The sequence below is a fragment of the Notechis scutatus genome, chromosome 4 (genome assembly GCF_049901735.1).
Source record: "Notechis scutatus isolate UNSWTSFEM ecotype Mainland chromosome 4, rNotScu1.2, whole genome shotgun sequence".
Taxonomy (NCBI): Eukaryota; Metazoa; Chordata; class Lepidosauria; order Squamata; family Elapidae; genus Notechis; species Notechis scutatus.
Window position 1 is genome coordinate 54935554 of NC_142012.1, and position 18204 is coordinate 54953757.

An 18204-nucleotide genomic window follows, 5' to 3' on the forward strand; every position below is an offset into this window, starting at 1 on the left:
TAGCAATCCTACGCAAACAGTCCTGGAAATAAGTTCAAGAGAATAAATTGGATGTTTCCCTCAATCCCCGCCCTGAAAAAAAACCCAGTATTTTAGCAGCTGTCACAGAGAAGTGTGGGCCAACATATTCTCCAAAGCATCTGAGGGCAAGACAAGAATGGAAGCTTAACAAAGAGACATCCAACCTGAAATTGAAGGAGAAATGTCCTATTAGTGAGAACAATCAATCAGTGGAACGGCTTGCCAACAGAAGTTGTGGCTGCTCCATCACTGGAGGTTTTTAAGAAGAGTCAACAGCCATTTGTATCACTGGTGGGATTCAATTTTTTTTTAGTACAGGTTCTGTGGGCGTGGCTTGGTGGGCGTGGCAGGGGAAGGTTACTGCAAAATCCCCATTCCCTCCCCACCCCACTAACCTGCTTTCCAGCTCCGTTCTCCTGTGCAGAGCAACCAAAGAAGACCTAGCGATCAGCTGGGACTTGGGAGGCTGAGAATAGATGGGGGTGGGGCCAGTCAGAAGTGGGATTTGAAGTCCAAGGGCTTGGACTACTCTACCCAACTCTGATTTTCATTCTTGGATAACATGGGGAAATTGAACTCCTGTCATAAGAACTATGTGGCACAATAGTTAGAATACAGTACTGCAGGTTAACTCACTATTCACCACCAGCAGTTCAATTCCCACCAGCTCCAGGTTGACTTTTCCTTCTATCCTTCGAAGGTCAGTAAAATGAGGACGCAGATCGTTGGGGTCAAGAGGCTGACACTGCAAACCACTTAGAGAGGGCTGTAAAGCACTTTGAAGTGGTGTCATGCCCATTGGGGTCTGAATCTGAGGAGGAAGATGAACAGCTGACAGGGAGTGGGAGTGTGGCTCTGTTGGCTGTTGAGGAAATTGGGGAAGGGCAAAATCTGGCTGGGCAGAGCAGGGGAGAAGTAGAACAAGGGAGAGGGGGTTCAGAGGAAGACCCAGCCCCAGCCACTCTTCATCCTAGGGCACTCAGGGAGGAATGGAGAAGAGAGCAATGTGGGTTGCATGGCTTACAGGGGAGGAAAGGGCCCTGATTCCCTTCATTAGCCACATCTGGGAAGAGAGTTTAAAAGAAATGCATGCTGAGTGCAGCAGCTGCTGGGAGTAAACATGAGTTTATCTTGTGTTGACTTTGGTTATCTGTGTTCCTGGCATCTTCCCAACCATGTTGAGTTATTACTATGCCTTCATGTCTGGAATTCTTTCTCCCACCCTGCTGATTACCTCATCTTGCCTTGATTGGATTTATAATTACAGTTTTTGTTGAACACATTTTGGACTTTGATTCTCTGCAGCTAAAGGCTGTTCTTCTCCATCCCAGAAGGTAATCAGGACATTGGGGGCAAAGTTGGAGCTAATAAAGGGACTCTTACTGATTATCTGACTGTGTTGCCTTTGTGTCATGCCCTGGGTCATCCCAAGTGGTATATAAGTCTAAGTGCTATTGCTATAGGTACCTGACATCCTCACCACCAGCAGAAGTACTTATACAAGTGATGAGGGGCTGGTTGTGAATGATAAGACTTTGAGTGTAGGGCATTTGGTAGAATCTTGATTGGGGAAGACTGGCTATTGTAGGTCCTCAGTGCTCTCTGAGCTTGGTGGTTTCCTTGCAGATGTTTCATTATCCAAAGTATCAACACAATCAGTGCTGATGATATTACCTAGCTGAGTCATGAAACATCTGCAAGAAAACCACCAAGCTCAGAAAGCACCAAGGACCCCCTGTTTTCAATCCTGAGCTACAAATATTCTCCTTTATTGGAGTTGTAGGCCCTTCTCCTTCAAGTTTCAAGTAGAGCTTGTTTCTGAAACTTTTTGTGCATTGCTTCATAGACCAAGACATTGCAGGTTGGGCGGTGGGGAAACTGAGTTGAATTGAATCCCCTATCTTCATGCATGAAATTAATTTAGCATCAGTTTCAATATATACAATCCCCCAGATAGCTCCAATTTGCTTTACATGCTTGGGGTTTCCAATTTTAATTTCAACTTCTGAAAACTTCTGCATCCCTGATAAGGATTTTTGAATTGTTGTTTTGCAGATGTCATGATTTGCTTGGATCATAAGATAGCACCTTAGCACTTAGACTTATATACAGCTTCACAGTGCTTTACAGCCCTCTCTAAGTGGTTTACAGAGTCAACATATTGCCCCCAACAATTTTGGGTCCTCATTTTACACACCTTGGAAGGATAGAAGCAGGGGTGGGATTCTACCAGTTCACACCTATTTGCTAGAACCGGTTGTTAACATTCTAAATCTAAGCAGTTCAGAGAACCGGTTGTTAGAAGAAATTACTGGACTAATCCTGTAAGGAAGGCAGGAAGGAAACATTCTGGTGTTGCTTAGAGAAACTGCCTCTCCATTAACCCTTATTACATTCTTGGCAGGACTAGACTTCCTGTCTCAGGAACTTCTCTGGAGTTTTTTCCCCCTCCTTTGCTGGTACTTTGCTTGTGTGGAGTGACCATTCAAAGTTACAATGGCACTGAAAAAAGTGACTTATGACCATTTTTCACACTTATGACTGTTGCGCCATCCCCACAGTCATGAGAGGCCAGGCAAGGAGATACGTGCCTTGATGTGAGTGATATTGAATTGGCCACGCCCAGCCAATAACAAACCACACCCACCAACTAAGCCACGCCTACAGAACTGGTTGTTAAAAAATTTGAATCCCACTCCTGGATAGAAGGCTGAGTCAACCTTGAGCCTGGTGAAACTCGAACTGCCAAATTGCAGGCAGCCAGCAGCCAGCAGCAGTAGCCTGCAGTACTGCATTCTGACCACTATGCCACCACAGCTCTTAAACATTTCTAAACATTGGCATGCTAATGTCTCTAGCCTTTTCCAAAGCTGAATCAACATTTATCTTCTGTAAAACATAGACTTTAATAAATCATAACAACAACTTGCAGTAAACGACAAGTCCACAATACATGCATCATTTTACATTAGACACTCTACTGACGTGAGACAAATGAATTTGCTTACAGCATCAGTTTTTGTCAACTCTGATTTAAAGGAATTAGTCATATTGTATAGTCAGTTCTTACCAAAACTGTGCTTAGTTTTACCATAACATGCCAATTTCAAATCTTCCTGGGATTAGTCACGGTAAATTAGATTGGCAGCATCATCAAATTCAGGGAAGGGAACAGTCCAATTGCTGCCCACAAAGCTTCATTTTACAGCCTCCCAGTCTTATCTCTTTGGAAACCATAAATCAAATTAATCAGTGCATTTTGTCTGGCCCAAATTAACTCTGCCCTTTCTCAAAGCAATTTAGATAACATGATCTAACAATTAGTTTCATTTCCTTACTGCATATTCCTTTGCAATTTTCATAAGATTTTTTTTTTTCCTGGGTGGTTTTATGAACAGCTAAGAAACATGTCAAATAAATCTTCACGGGTGTGAAGGACCAGAGAGGTTAACAAGTGACATTAATCTAACCTCTTGCTTTCAATGAGGGAGGACGACAAAATGCAGGGAAATCTGCTAACGGTATAAAGGTATTAATTCTTCCCTATCAACCAGCACCTGGAGTTTAGAGATGCAACGGCTCAAAATATGAACAATGGGATGCAGAAAATAGACGGTGAGACAGGGTTGAAACAAAAAAAATAAAGAATAGTAAGGATCAGCAAGCTAAAAATGAGTCGCAGTTTTCAGCTGCATTCACAGAGTATTAACATATTTATTTATTTATTTATTTATTTATTTATTTTATTTGATTTGCCAATTGTTTACAAGATAATAAGTATAAGTGTATACATAGTTGTGAATACATGAAATGGGTACATATAAGAAAAATAAAAGAATAAGAGAAACAATAGGACAGGGATGGTAGGCACGATGGTGCGCTTATGCACGCCCCCTACAGACCTCTTAGGAAAGGGGTGAGGTCAATAGTAGACAGTCTAAGGTTAAAGTTTTTGGGGTTTGGGGAAGAGACTATAGAGTCGGGTAGAGTATTCCAGACATTGACCACTCTATTGCTGAAGTCTTATTTCCTGCAATCAAGTTTGGTGCGGTTTACTTTGAGTTTGTATCTATTGTGTGCTCTTGTGTTGTTATGGTTGAAGCTGAAGTATTCATTGACAGGTAGGACATTGCAATGTATGATTTTATATACCATGCTTAGGTCAGACCGAAGACGGCGTAATTCAAGGTTTTCTAGTTTTAGAATTTCAAGTCTGGTGGCATAAGGTATTCTACAACGAGTAGAAGAGTGGAGAACTCTTCTTGTGAAATATTTCTGGACTTTCTCAATTGTGCTAATATCAGATACGTAATGAGGGTTCCAGACTGATGAACTGTATTCGAGTATTGGTCTAGCAAATGTTTTGTATGCTCTGGTTAGTAGTGTGATATTACCAGAGAAAAAACTACGTAGGATTAGGTTAACAACTCTTAATGCCTTTTTGGCTATGTAGTTGCAGTGGGCTCTTACAATGATCACAACGTCCAGTGCAGGATTCCCAAGAAAAGGAACTCTGGGATCTCTTTAGATCAAATTGGCATTTGGCCTTGGTTCAGTGCCAGTGGACTTTAGGATTCAACTTGAATGATTGCAGAATTAGAAGGCTAGATTCAATGATTTCTGATGAAACCATTTAAGGCCCCTGGGGCAGTGGTGGGATTCAATTTTTTTTATTACCAGTTCTGTGGGCATGGCTTGGTGGGCGTGGTGAGGCTTGGTGGGTGTCTCTTGGTGGGCATGGCAGGGGAAGGATACTGCAAAATCTCCATTCCCTCCCCACCCCACTAACCTGCTTTCCAGCTCTGTTCTCCTGTGCAGGGCAACCAAAGAAGACCCAGCCGATCAGAGTCAGAGAATAGATGGGGTTGGCAGGGCCAGTCAGAGGTGGGATTTGCCGGTTCTCCGAATTACCCAAAATTTCCACTACCGGTTCACCAGAACTGGTCAGAACCTGTTGAATACCCACCTCTGGTTCACTTGCTTTATATGTAGGCTCTCTATCTGGAACGTATGTACAGGTGTCTGCAGGGAAGGGTCAAGGGTCAATACATGTCAGAAAGGACCGAGCTTTCATTGCAAGCTCTGGTTGCTCTCCTGATTTTTGATCCTGTTTCTATGGATTTCCCTGCATGTGAGTTAGTCCTTTGAATACAGTACATAGAATAATAGAATTGGAAGGGACCTTGGAGGTCTTCTAGTCCAACCCCCTGCTTGATCAGGAGACTCTAAACCATTTCAGACAAATGGTTGTCCACTCTCTTTTTGAAAGCCTTCATTGATGGAGCCTCCATAATTTCTGAAGGCAAGCTGTTCCGCTGGTTGATTGCTCTCACCGTTAGGAAATTCCTCCTTAGTTGTAGGTTGCTTCTCTCATTGTTCGTTTCCATCCATTGTTTCTCATCTTGCCTTTGGTGCTTTGGAAAATAGTTTGAAAATAGTTTGTCTACTTTGAGGCAGACAAGGTTAAGACAGACAACAATCCCAGGAGTGAGTTTTATTGTTATAAGGTATGATAAGAAGGTCTTGAAAGTTCCTCTGTCCATCTTATGCTGTAGTTGTTAGTTGCAAAGTCATGTCCAACTCATCGCAACCCCATGGACAACGTTCCTCCAGGCCTTCCTGTCCTCTATTATCCTCCAGAGTCCATTTAAGCTCATGCCTACTGCTTCAGTGCCTCCATCCAGCCACCTCATTCTCTGCCATCCCCTTCTTCTTCTTTTGCCCTCCATCGTTCCCAGCATTCGGCTCTTCTCCAGGGAGTCCTTCCTTCTCACGAGGTAGCCAAAGTCTTTGAGTTTCATCTTCAGGATCTGGCCTTCTAAAGAGCAGTCAGGGTTGATCTCCTCTAGGACTGACCGATACCAAACCCAACATTAGGTGTGGTCATTCTAAAGACATTTTTCTCTTTTAAAATGAAGTCACATCATTGTATGCGTTACTGAAAGAAACACCGCAATTCTTTTTTTCTTCAAGAAACACACACTGAGGCCATCTGGTGGTTTAAGGTCATACTTTAAATTCATCCATGTAGTATATTATTCCCACAATTGGGATAGATCCAGATTTGTCATTTTTACAATCAGTTTTTTTCTCTCCATTTTTTTTTGCCTGGACAGAGACCGGAAGTTTATTTTAGCACTTTAATTAATTTAGAATAGTCCCAGGGCTGGGTAGTTTGGACAAATGAGTGTTTTTACATTGCAGAAGTTTTTGCTCAGTTGGCACCAAAGTCATGGGATTGATTATTCAATGCAGTGGATGATGGATTCAAAAAAAGCAAACAGTGACTAAAACAGAAAGATTTGGGTATTTAGGTTTTCCGAAGGAAAAAAACAGGAAAATTCTTCCAGACCCAACAGATGCCACCAAAAACTGATTACATTTTCCAAATTATGGAAAAGGTATTCTTTAATAAAGTATATAAGACATTGGCATGGTGTCTTGATGAATTGCTTTCTGAAGGTGCGCAGAGAACCCTGATAAAAACATTAATTGTGATTAGGAACTAAAATTTTTATATTTTAAATCTGTATCTATTTTAGTACCGCTTTACATGGCATTGAAAGGGCCTTGTTTTGGTCACCACAACACAAAAAGGATGTTTTAGACTCTGGAAAGAGTGCAGAGAAGAACAACAAGGGTGATTCGGGGGCTGGAGGCTCAAAAAAGGGAAAATATAGTGAAATTACAGTATTCCCTTTCCACTTAACATCTATTTCCTTCCTAGTCAAAATGTCATTGTTGGAAGATTTAAAAGAACAGGTTAAAGATAGATCATCACTGAGAAAATCTATCTGCATGGTTCAAATTATTTGATGACATATAATCAATCAATCAATCAACCAACCAATCAATCACGTTCTTTGCTCCAGGGATCACAAGCACACAGAAGACAACAGTACAGAGTACAATAGTTACACAGGTTTGTTGAATTAAAGATTGTTCCTTTAATATATATCACAATTATACTACATCTAATTACAACAATCAACACAACTACCAAAATGGAAACAGAGAAGTTATGCATATCAGAGTATTAGTCAAAATTGTCTTGCACGGTAACTCATTTCCGAAAGAATTTCTGACATAGAAATGATAGCAAGAGAAGGAACAGGCACATAGCAGCACATCACAAATAGCAAGCTGCAGAATAGACAAGCTTGCGCACTCTGTGTTTACATCTGTACATATTTCACATGCTTTTCTGTAGGAGAAGGAGAGGCAGAGTTTGGGGGCAGAGTCAAGAGAGGAATCAGCTTAGAATCATTACATTCCCACAAGTGATCTAACTTCAACTCCTTTTGAATTCTATTAATTCTTATCTAGTGCCAATTTAGGGTTTAGGCCTACATCCTTCATTAGAGTAGTGTTCATCATACAATATATATTTGTATTGTTTGATTGCTTTTTGGTTTTGTAACCCAGTCAGAGTCGCGTCATGTAATGAGTAGAGTGACAAATAAATTTAAGAAATCAATAAAGTAAATAATTCATTGAGTTTCTTTTTACGATCACCAGAAAAGTCACGTGCTAGGCAAATCTGCAATGCAACTTTGCATTCTAATAGTCTACTGAGATTCTCAATCATCCAGGTGATGGTTGTCCCAAAGGTGCTTTTTTTCAGGAGGCAACTGGGCTTTCGTGTTTTTTCTCTGAAGACATTTCACTTTTCATCCACAGATAAACATCCAAATGGCCTCAACGACCCTCTAATAGGATGCAAATGACCAGCTGTCTGCAAGGAGTATAAATCCTTCCATTCTCCACCATCCAGTTGGAGCTGAAGAAGCTTCTTGGATGAGAAGTGAAATATCTTCAAAAGAAAAAACAAGAAAGTGCAATTGCCTCCTGAAAAAGCACCTTTGGACAACCATGACCTGGAGGATTGAGAACCTCTAGACTTTTAGCTATGCAATTTCGGATGAACACCATTCAAATGGTGCAGGAGTATGAACAGATTTCCAGAAAAATTGCAGACCGCAGGAACCATTAGCAGTACTCAGGTGACCCTGAGGACACAGATAAACCTCCAAGTGGCCTCAAGGACTCTCTAAAAGGATGCAAATGACCAACTGTCTGCAAGGAGTATAAATCCTTCCATTCCCCACCATCCGGTCAGAGCTGAAGAAGCTTCTTGGAGGAGAAGCAAAATATCTTCAAAGAAAAGAAAAAAAACAAGAAAGTCCAGTTGTCTCTTTAAAAAAACACCTTTAAGATTGCATTTTAATAAAACACGGAGTCTACCGGGATCACTAATTTTTGGTTTCTGTGCAGTCAAGAAATCCTTCCCTCCTGGATCTATTTGAAGTTATTACATTACACAGGAAAGATTATGTTTATAAAAAGAATGCTAAGGCTTCATTGTTCATGGCTCAGAGAAATATCATTTATCCTCATGTGGAAAAAAATGATGACTGCTCTTTCAAGGAATGTATGTTTCAGAATGTTTTTGTTCATAAGGGAGTTATAACTGACATAATATTTTGGATTCAGTAAGTCCTTTGACATGTATTTATTTAAATACATCTTCCCCCTCTATCTCCGTGGCCTTAGAACAGCTTAAGGAAAAGTGAAGGACATTTTCTAAATCAAGGATGGGGCAATGGTGTAAGCCTCTCCTTCTTACTCAAGAGAGTAAAGACTCTTGAAACTTGGTATTTCAAAAAGAATATTTTATTGAGCAGAAATGATAACAGAACAAATGCAGACACCAAATTCTTTCAGGCAATAGAGTTAGAATTAAAGCATTAGTGACCCCTCCTTTCAACCCAAACCACAGGTGTGAAGATGTTATTGTAACGGCCATCCTGAGAACCAGATAAGCAAGCATTCCCAGGGGCATCTTCTGCTGGCTTTCAGAGTGGAACAACCCACATGGCCCTCCCCCCTTATACATTCCCCCAAAGGTAAGAAAATCTCAAGGCTTAAGCACCAGGATAAAGGTTATAAAACAACAGTTGTAAAAAGTAGGAAGAAAGAAATATACTCGCCCCTCTTCTTTCCCTAATTGAATGGCAGTATCACTATAGGGATCTGACAAATGGACTTAGTGACATATGCTTAACCAAGTCCAGGAAACACCATATTCCATATGTACTTGATAGCTAAATAACTTCTGCAAGAAGACAAGCCTGAAGATACTCCAGCCTTTGACACATCAGGGAGACATTTAAATGGTATATGGGTGTTCTGTCCTCACTACATGTTAGTCTGTGTGGAGCTCGACCTGCAGCTAAACCCACCTATCCTCCAATAAAACAGATCATGTGTGTAGATCTGAATGCTTTATTGAAAGAATGGGATAAGGTGAAACTGGGGAAAACTGGGATACATACAATGAGAACCAAATACAAGATAGGCAGTATTGAGTGACTGCTGAACATAGCAATGAATAAATACAAGCAATTTAAATCTCACCAGGGATGTGGGATGTGGGTTTTTCTTGGATGACCATGTGCCACAGATTAAGATGGATTCTTCTTTGTGCTTCTGCCTTCTCCAAATGCTAAAGGAAATGGATTCTGGCTTCCCAGCATGCACTTGTTTTGAGAGTGTAGGCTGATGGGTAATGGGGCAGGGTTAGCTTCAAACAATATATTTGGTATTTGTCTCTCTGGCCACTAGATGGGGCTAGAGAGCAACAACAGTATATTAAAGTTATATGCTGGGGCATGACAATGGGAATGACCTTGGAAGACCTGACTAAGAGATGCTACCTAGGGAAAGATTAGATAAGAGAGTGCAGAGCCTACATCTATATAATGGGTAGAACAAGAAGTTCAAGATGGATCATCTCTAAGTTCTTGGGTTGTAAAGGCAACAACAGGGGAATCGTACTTTCAGACTAGCAAGATTGATGCCAGGTAGATCAGACAGGAAACACAACCCGATACGCTAATTCTACTTTATTGTAAAGCTACACCAGCAGAATCTCCACATGTTGATTCACCTCTTGAAAGAGTCTCCATTTTATGAGTTATCGGTGGTATGTAGCCCCTTCGAGATTGGCCAAAATGTATCCCAACTTAAGCCCAACCTGCTGGAAATGTAAGCAGTCACAGGGCACCTTTTTCCACGTCTGGTGGCTTTGCCCGAAAATTAAGAAATATTGGATAAAAATACAGACATGGTTAAAAGACAGTCACGACTGTCCAAATAGAATTCAAAGGAGAAATTTTCCTACTGGGATTATAAAAGGAAACTACACAAAAGAGATAAAATATCTAATCCTGCACATAGTCACTGCAGCGAGACTAGCACTTGCACAATGTTGGAATGGAGACCTCATGCCTTAATAATAGCCTTATGCCTTAATAATCCAAAAAATCTACGATTGTGCTGAAATGGATAAACTTACTCCAGAATTAAAAGAGAAGGAAGACTCAAAGTATTATACAGTGTGGGAAAACTGGTACAAATGGATAAATGACAGAAATAAGTGACTAAATAAATAAGGAATGAATAGTTTAAGAAGGATAATGTATAAGAACAACCAGGAATATGAAACACGCATGGGAAAATAATTGGTATGTAAGCACTGTCAAAATGGTTTGTAACATTTATAGTGTTTTCATTTTAATGAGTTGTATTGTATTTTGAATTTGATGTTTTTAAATGTTTAATAAAGGTTTTTCTAAAATTTTAAAAAAAAAGAAAAAAAAAGAAAGGGCTTCCATTTTAACTGCAACTTGTCCCTCCATTCCCAAATCCACATAGGAAGAATGTTCAAGAATACCTTCTTCTTTTCCCCTTATGGAGACCTGACATTTACTTCAATCCGGCCCCACAACTGCATCCCTACCGATGAATTTTCTTCATGACGCTTTGGTTGGTCCACTTGAACTGGAGATGTTGAGCCAGATCATTCCTGCCGATTTTGCAGAGATAGCGCGAGAGAAGCTTGAGCTTGTCAGCAGATCTTGGGAGACGCTGTCTCCAGGAGCACAGAAGCTCGTAGATCTGCTCGGTGAGGTGATCAGGGCACTTCAGTCTAATAAATTGAAGGGTGCTTCGGTGGAGACGCAGGTATTGGGCAAGAAAGTTGGCGTTCTCTTCGGACAGCTCTTCCGATAACCAGTACAGCAAGTTGTCCCACATGACCTCTGCTAGTCAAAATATTTATAAAGAGATGGAATTGCATGAATTTTTTTTTTTTAAAAGTACTGAAGACATAGGGAAATGGGACATGGATTTTGTAATATTCTTATACTTGTTAACTAACATAAAGATAAAGGTTCCCCTCGCACATACATATTAATTATTTCCGGCTCTAGGGGGTGGTGCTCATCTCCGTTACAAAGCTGAAGAGCCAGTGCTGTCCAAAGATGTCTCCATGGTCATGTGGCCGGCAGGTCTAAACGCCGCAGGCGCACAGAATGCTGTTATCTTCCCACCAAAGGGGTCCCTCTTTTTCTACTTGCATTTTTTACATGCTTTTGAACTGCTAGTTTGGCAGAAGCTGGGACAAGGAATGGGAGCTCACTCCATTACGTGGTGCTAGGTATTCGAACCACTGAACTGCTGTCCTTTCTGATCGATAAGCTTACCATCTTAGCCACTGAGCCACCGCATCCCCGTTAACTAACATAGTTTGTTTTTTTTAATTTGATCTATTTTTCTCTCTTTTAAAATGGTGATAAGGGCTTATCAAACCTTTGCAGACTGGAACAAGCGACAGTTTTTATCTTATTGCTTGTATGGATTGACTGATAGCCTATAAATATTTCTAAACTGTAAAGAGAATTTATAGGAGGGCAGGGCATATCTGGGTGATGTTTCCTGATAAGGGAACTGCTTGTTAACGCTAATTGGCATCTGGTTTGTCTCATGAACTCCAAACAACCTTTTTTCCTTATTAATCCCCCCCCAAATTTACATCCCTTCTGGCCTCACATTTCATTGTAATGAACATGTAGGGGATTATGGGATGCTAATAGGCAACACGTTTGATTACGTGTAACTGATTTCTTATGCAAAGGGGAAGTTACTTTTGATTTGCCCAATCATCTTTTCTTTTGCATTCCCTTGGATGTCTTAGCTATAAAGTGGAATGTAAGCCAGGGATCTGGACAGTGGTGGGTTTCCAAATTTTTTCCTACCGGTTCTATGAGAAAGAATGTTCTACCATGCAAATCAGTTGAGCTTTAAGAAAAAAAGGGAATATAGGAGAGGTAATGGTGAGGGCAGGTGGGCGGGGCCAGCCAGAGGTGATATTTGCTGGTTTTCCGAACTACTCAAAATTTTTGCTACCGGTACGCGAGAACCGGTCCGAACCAGCTGAATACCACCTCTGGATCTGGAAAATTGGAAGCATGCACCCCTTTTCTGTTTATTAATCCTGCTCCATCAGTCCTAATTTTTCTGTCTGTGCTTGCTCTTGACTTTAGTGAAAGCGTAAGATTTATTTATTTACTTAACAATTTTATATGACCACCCAACTCAGAACAGAGCAGAATATCAGGATTCCAGCGATCGCCCTAATTAAATCATGAGCCTCGAGCCAAACTTCAGAAAACTTCAAAGGATTTATTAGGAGCAACATACTGGCATGACCTTCATGAAACTAACCTGTATGATGCCTGTTTCCAAGTTGCCACAGAACACAACAGAACAGAACAGAACAGAACAGCAGAGGTGGAAGGGACCTTGTAGGTCATCTAGTCCCTGGACAGATTACAATATTAAAAATCCACCATATAAAACCCCCTAAATTAGGAATCTTTAGCGCTCTCTGAGCTTGGTTGTTTTCTTGCAGATGTTTCATTACCAAAACTAGGTAACATCATTGGTGCACTGATGATGTTACCTAGTTGGAGAATGAAACGTCTACAGGAAAACAACAAAGCTCAGAGAGCACTAAGGACCCTTCATTTCAACCCTGAGCTACAAATATTCTCATTTTATTGGAACTCCCTAATACTGTGAGGCTCTTAAATGTATAGGGTTGAGCTGGATGCCATTTGGGGATATCAAAACGTACCTGATATATCTGTGGAGATTCTCTTTGTGCTTTGTGGGCGGCTGATCAGTTTTTCCTTCTGTTAAGGTGGAAGATATGAACACAAAAAGAAATATTACTGGGGGGGTTATTAAATGAACCACAAAGAGGCCTCTTCAGAGAGAATCAGGGGAATTCTCTCAAATCCCCAAACTTGTATGAAATGGATGAAGGTTTCCTTTCCTTTCCTTTCCTTTCCTTCCCTTTCCTTTCCTAGCAGGGTTGGACTAGAAGACCTCCAAGGTCCCTTCCAACTCTTTCTTTCTCTTTCTCTTCCTCTTCTCTTTCCTTCCTTCTCTTCTCTTCTCTTCTCTTCTCTACAGGGGTTCTCTTATCTTCTCTTCCCTTCCCTTCCTTCCCTTCCCTTCCCTTCGCTTCCTTTCCCTTTGCTTCCTTTCCCTTCCCTTCCCTTTCCTTTCCTAGCAGGGGTTGGACTAGAAGACCTCCAAGGTCCCTTCCAACTCTTCTCTTCTCTTCTCTTCTCTTCTCTTCTCTTCTCTTCTCTTCTCTTCTCTCTCTCCTCTCCTCTCTCTCCTCTCTCTCCTCCTCTCCTCTCCTCTCCTCTCCTCCCCTCTACCCTCCCTTCCCCCCCTCTCCTCTCCTTTCTAATGTGACATATTAGTAGCGCTTTAAAAAGCCTTAATAAGGCCACACCTGGAATATACTGCATCCAGTTTTGGTTACTGGAAGACTTTGGAAAAAGTGCAAACAAGAGCAACTAAGATGATTTAAGGCCTGGAGACTAAAACATATGACGAAGTTCTATTCTGATTGATTGGATTATTACAAATGAGAATGCAGGGTCTGGTTTGCAGCCTCCTTGGTAATTGATTTGTCAGTTCCTTGTGTGAATCCAAAAGAAAGGCTAACTTGGTGCACAGGTTAAGTGTAGTATGTGAACACACTAGTTCTGATTTATTGCCATTAGCCTTTAATTAATTAATTACAGCAACCCTCTGTGGGCTAATTGGATGGTTGGATTGGATTCTTGGAAATTTTCACTTCTAGAAACACCAAAGTACAATTAGTAAACTCTTCCCAAACCATATACTCTTCCACTATTGTAGGAAGTAATAATGCAATAGATAACATGATGGAAAATCCAGTTGTTTTCTGAATCTTTTTACGCAGAGCAAAGCGACCTTTTGGGATGCAAGTAGGACCATGATGGCAAACCTATGGCAAGTGTGCCACAGGTAGCCATTTGTACAGGCACGCAAGCCCCAACCAAACTTATGTGCGTGCCTCCCAGCTGATTTTTGGCCCGTTTGAGGCCATTTTTGCCCTCCCGGATGCTTGAGGGAAGCCTCTGCAGCCTCAGGATGCTGAAAAATGGGCCTTACAGAAATACCGGAAGTGCTGAAACAGGTCTGTTTTCAGCCTCCAGAGGGCCTCTGGAGCTTGGGCGAGGTCGTTTTCGCTCTCCCGGGGGCTTGAGGGAAACCTCTGTAGCCTTGGGAGGCCGAAAAACAGGCCTTCCGGAAATACCAGAAGTGCCAAAACAGGTCCATTTTCAGCCTTCGGAGGCTCCAGAGGCTTCCCTCAAGCCTCCGGGAGGGTGAAAACAGCCTCCCCCAAGCTCTAGAGCCCCCCTGGAGGCTGAAAACGGGTACTTCTGGTATTTCCGGAAGGCCCGTTTTTCCACCTCCCGAGGCTGCAGAGGCTTCCTGGCACGGCAAAAACAGCCTCAAACGGGCCAAAAAATCAGCCGGGAGGCGCGTGCATGTGCAGTGCAGGTAAGGGGGCAGAGGGTGTTGCGTGTGCATGTGCAGGGGGGCATAGGGCACATTGCATTGTGGGTGCTGGCACACATGCATGCTATTGTGTGCGCATGCAAACCACAACAAAAAGGTTCATCATCACTGAAGTAGAGAATATTACTATAGATTGTAACATCCTCCTGTTTTAATTTTAATTTTAATTTATTTGATTTGCCAATTGTTTACAAGATAGTAAGTATAAGTGTATACATAGTTGTGGATACATGAAATGGGTACATATAAGAAAAATAAAAGAATAAGAGAAACAATAGGACAGGGACGGTAGGCACGTTGGTGCGCTTATGCACGCCCCCTACAGACCTCTTAGGAAAGGGGTGAGGTCAATAGTAGACAGTCTAAGGTTAAAGTTTTTGGGGTTTGGGGAAGAGACTACAGAGTCGGGTAGAGTATTCCAGACATTGACCACTCTATTGCTGAAGTCGTATTTCCTGCAATCAAGTTTGGTGCGGTTAACCTTGAGTTTGTATCTATTGTGTGCTCTTGTGTTGTTATGGTTGAAGCTGTTAGGAAAAAAGCTCACCTTTGGCAAAGTCAGAGCCAGTTTGCACAGGAGGGATTCTTGTTCATGGTCTTCTTGTGGAAGAGGTTCTACGTTGATGAGGGCCACGTCTTTTGTCACTTTGTAAAAAAAGGCCGTTCCTTTATAATGGGGTGAACTGTAGTTACCAAATTCATCCACTTCCTTGATCTGAAGAGCAAGTCGTGGTTTTCTCTGTGCATGAAAAGCAAGCTTGTAATTTTTTCCATAGGTGTCCCCGTCATCTGCACAAGTGCAACGCAAATGTTAAGCTACCACTCAATTAAAAACAAAAAAAACAAAACAAAAATATCAAGTGCTTTAATTGGTCCATTGATTTCATTTGGTACAGAAACCTCCCCCCCTTCCTTCCTGTTTTGAATCTCTAAAACAAACGGTTGGTTTAGACTGGATTGTGAGGTCGAAGCAGTTGCTTCCAACTCAACGTAACAACAATTGTTTTATTTAAAAAAAAAGAATTCATAGAAAAGACCTGCTCCTTCATTCCCCCCAAATCAATCCAAACACGACCAACTAAACCAGATAACTGGAATTAAGGAGAAACTTCCTAACAGTGAGGACAATTAATCATTGCAACAGCTTTGCCTTCAGAAGTTGTAGGTGCTCCATCACTGGAGGTTGTTAAGAAGAGACTGGACAATGGCCACTTACCTGAAATGATATAGGGATGTGATGGCGAACCTATGGCACGCATGCCACAGGTGGAACAGAGAGCCATTTGTGTGGGCACGCAAGCCCCAGGCAAACTTACCTCACTGTGCATGCATGCGCCTCCCAGCTGATTTTCGGGCCTTTTTCGGCCTGCCAGAGGCTTGAGGGAAGCCTCTGCAGGCTTTGCAGGCCAAAAAACAGGCCGGTTTCATCACTTCCTGTATTTCCGGAAATACTGGAAGTGGTGAAATGGGCCCATTTTTCGGCCTGCAAAGCCTGCAGAGGCTTCCCTCAAGCTTCTGGCAGGCTGAAAAAGGCCTCAAACGGGCTGAAAATCAGCTGGGAGGTGCAGTGCAGGGTGGGGAGAATCGTGTATGCATGCGCAGGGGGTGTGGGGAGGCAGGTGCATTGCCTTCTGGGTGCTGGCGCACGAGAGCACGCACGCAAGCATGCACACATTTTTGGCACAGGAGCCCCCAAAGGTTAGCCACTACTGGTATAGGGTCTTCTGCTTGAATAGAATAGAGCTGAAAGGAACCTTGGAGGTCTTCTAGTCCAGCTCCCTGCTCAAGGAGGAAAATCTATACCATCTCAGGCAAGAGCTTGAGCTGGGGGCTGGACTAGAAGACCTCCAAGGTCCCTTCCAGCTTTATCCTGATCGATTGACCTTAATTTGGAAAGATACTGTAATTTAAATACACGATTTGGAAGCCAGCTTTGACAATTTGAACTGTATCATGGATCCACGCGGGGTTTAACTCAATGGGAACATCCCTGTTATTTACCACTCTTTTCATAAAATTAGGTTTTTTTGTCTGTCCGTGTAACATTAGTGCCTATTCTTTGAATAAACAATGCATTATGATACACAAAGCTCCCTGGAGCCTGGCTGAATTTCATTACCTCTGTAATTAAAACATTACACTGTTCCTGTTAACTGGGAATAAACTCTTGTTCTTAAAGTTATCTCCAAACCACCATTTTCAGCCTGGGCTGCTGGGAAAAAAACTCTCCCTGCAGTGCCAACTATTGGAGGTAATCAAGGAAGGATCTAATCTAGAACTAAGGAGGAATTTCCTCATAGTGAGAACAATGAATCAGTGGAACAACTTTTCTCCAGAAGTTGTGACTTCTCTATTACTGGAGGTTTTTAAAAAGAGTTTAGACAGTCTTTCATGGCTTTCAAAATCTCTTCCTACTGTGTTAATCTGTTCCCTTCTGTCCTAATCAAAATTAAACATCAGCCCCAGGAATAATGGGATAGATTGTCCCCTGAGGCAACAATTTGGTACTTCCTGTGCTTATAACTGACTCAAACCCCCCTGGCTACCACCCGTGCAATGGCAAAATTCTGCGCTGCTACAATGACCACAAGGAATAATTCAGTTACAGAATGATAGATGTCAACTTGCGCCAATTTTTTTGTGTGGACATCTCGTACCATTTTTAGAGAAATTATACTTACACACATACGTATCTGCTCTCCAATCATGTAAACAAGGGCAAGATCCAAACTATTGGAGAGCATGTATTTTATTACCATGGATGTTATTATCCACTATTAGCAATAGCAATAGCACTTAGACTTATATGTCGCTTTCCAGTGCTTTCCAGCCCTCTCTAAGCGATTTATAGAGTCAGCGTGATGCCGACAACAATCTGAGTCCTCATTTTACCCACCTCAGGAGGATGGAAGGCCGAGTCCGCTTTGAACCTGGTGAGATTCGAATTGCCAAATTGCAGGCAGCCAGCAGACAGCAGAAGTAGCCTGCAGTACTGCATTCTAACCACTGCACCACCACTATTATTATTAGTATTATCTTTTAATGCTATTGTAAACAGTGATTATTCTTGTCTATTGCTGGTCTATGACCGTAATAAAGTTCTATTCTATTCTGTCAATCCATTGGACACCACCCCCTCAAAAAACAAACAAACCAAAAAACCAATTCCAACAACAACTAGGAGAAAGAGAATTATTCAAACATCATCTTTAGACATGTGGCGAAAACAGATAAGCCGAAAATAATGAGCCAGGCTGTGAGGAAGAGACTGTTTAGGCCTCTCTCTAAAAAAAGATTTCATTTTGTGATGAATGAGGTTTATCTGGCACTAGCCACACTCACCCATCAGATAGATGGCAGAGCTGGTGTGTTTGTTACAAGCTGATTACACTTTGCCTTTACAATGACAGGACTGCGTCTGCCATACGTTTC

The 18204-nt window shown here is 41.8% G+C and overlaps 1 protein-coding gene across 4 annotated transcripts in view; it reads right to left on the reverse strand.

Moving 5' to 3' along the window:
- The window catches only part of DTHD1 (death domain containing 1), a 53068-nt gene that overhangs the window by 9678 nt on the left and 25186 nt on the right, over positions 1–18204 (reverse strand). Inside the window, exons 8-11 of one of the 4 annotated variants that reach the window (XM_026675357.2) lie at positions 15320–15561; positions 13001–13058; positions 8673–11123; positions 7893–8639 (exon numbers count right to left, since the gene is read on the reverse strand). In XM_026675357.2, coding sequence (XP_026531142.2) covers positions 10819–11123; positions 13001–13058; positions 15320–15561 — 605 coding nt within the window. In that variant the 3' untranslated portion in view covers positions 7893–8639; positions 8673–10818. Of the gene's footprint in view, positions 1–6930; positions 8640–8672; positions 11127–13000; positions 13059–15319; positions 15562–18204 lie in introns of those variants that run through there. The other 3 variants (XM_087965839.1, XM_087965840.1, XM_087965841.1) reach the window with 3 other exon arrangements.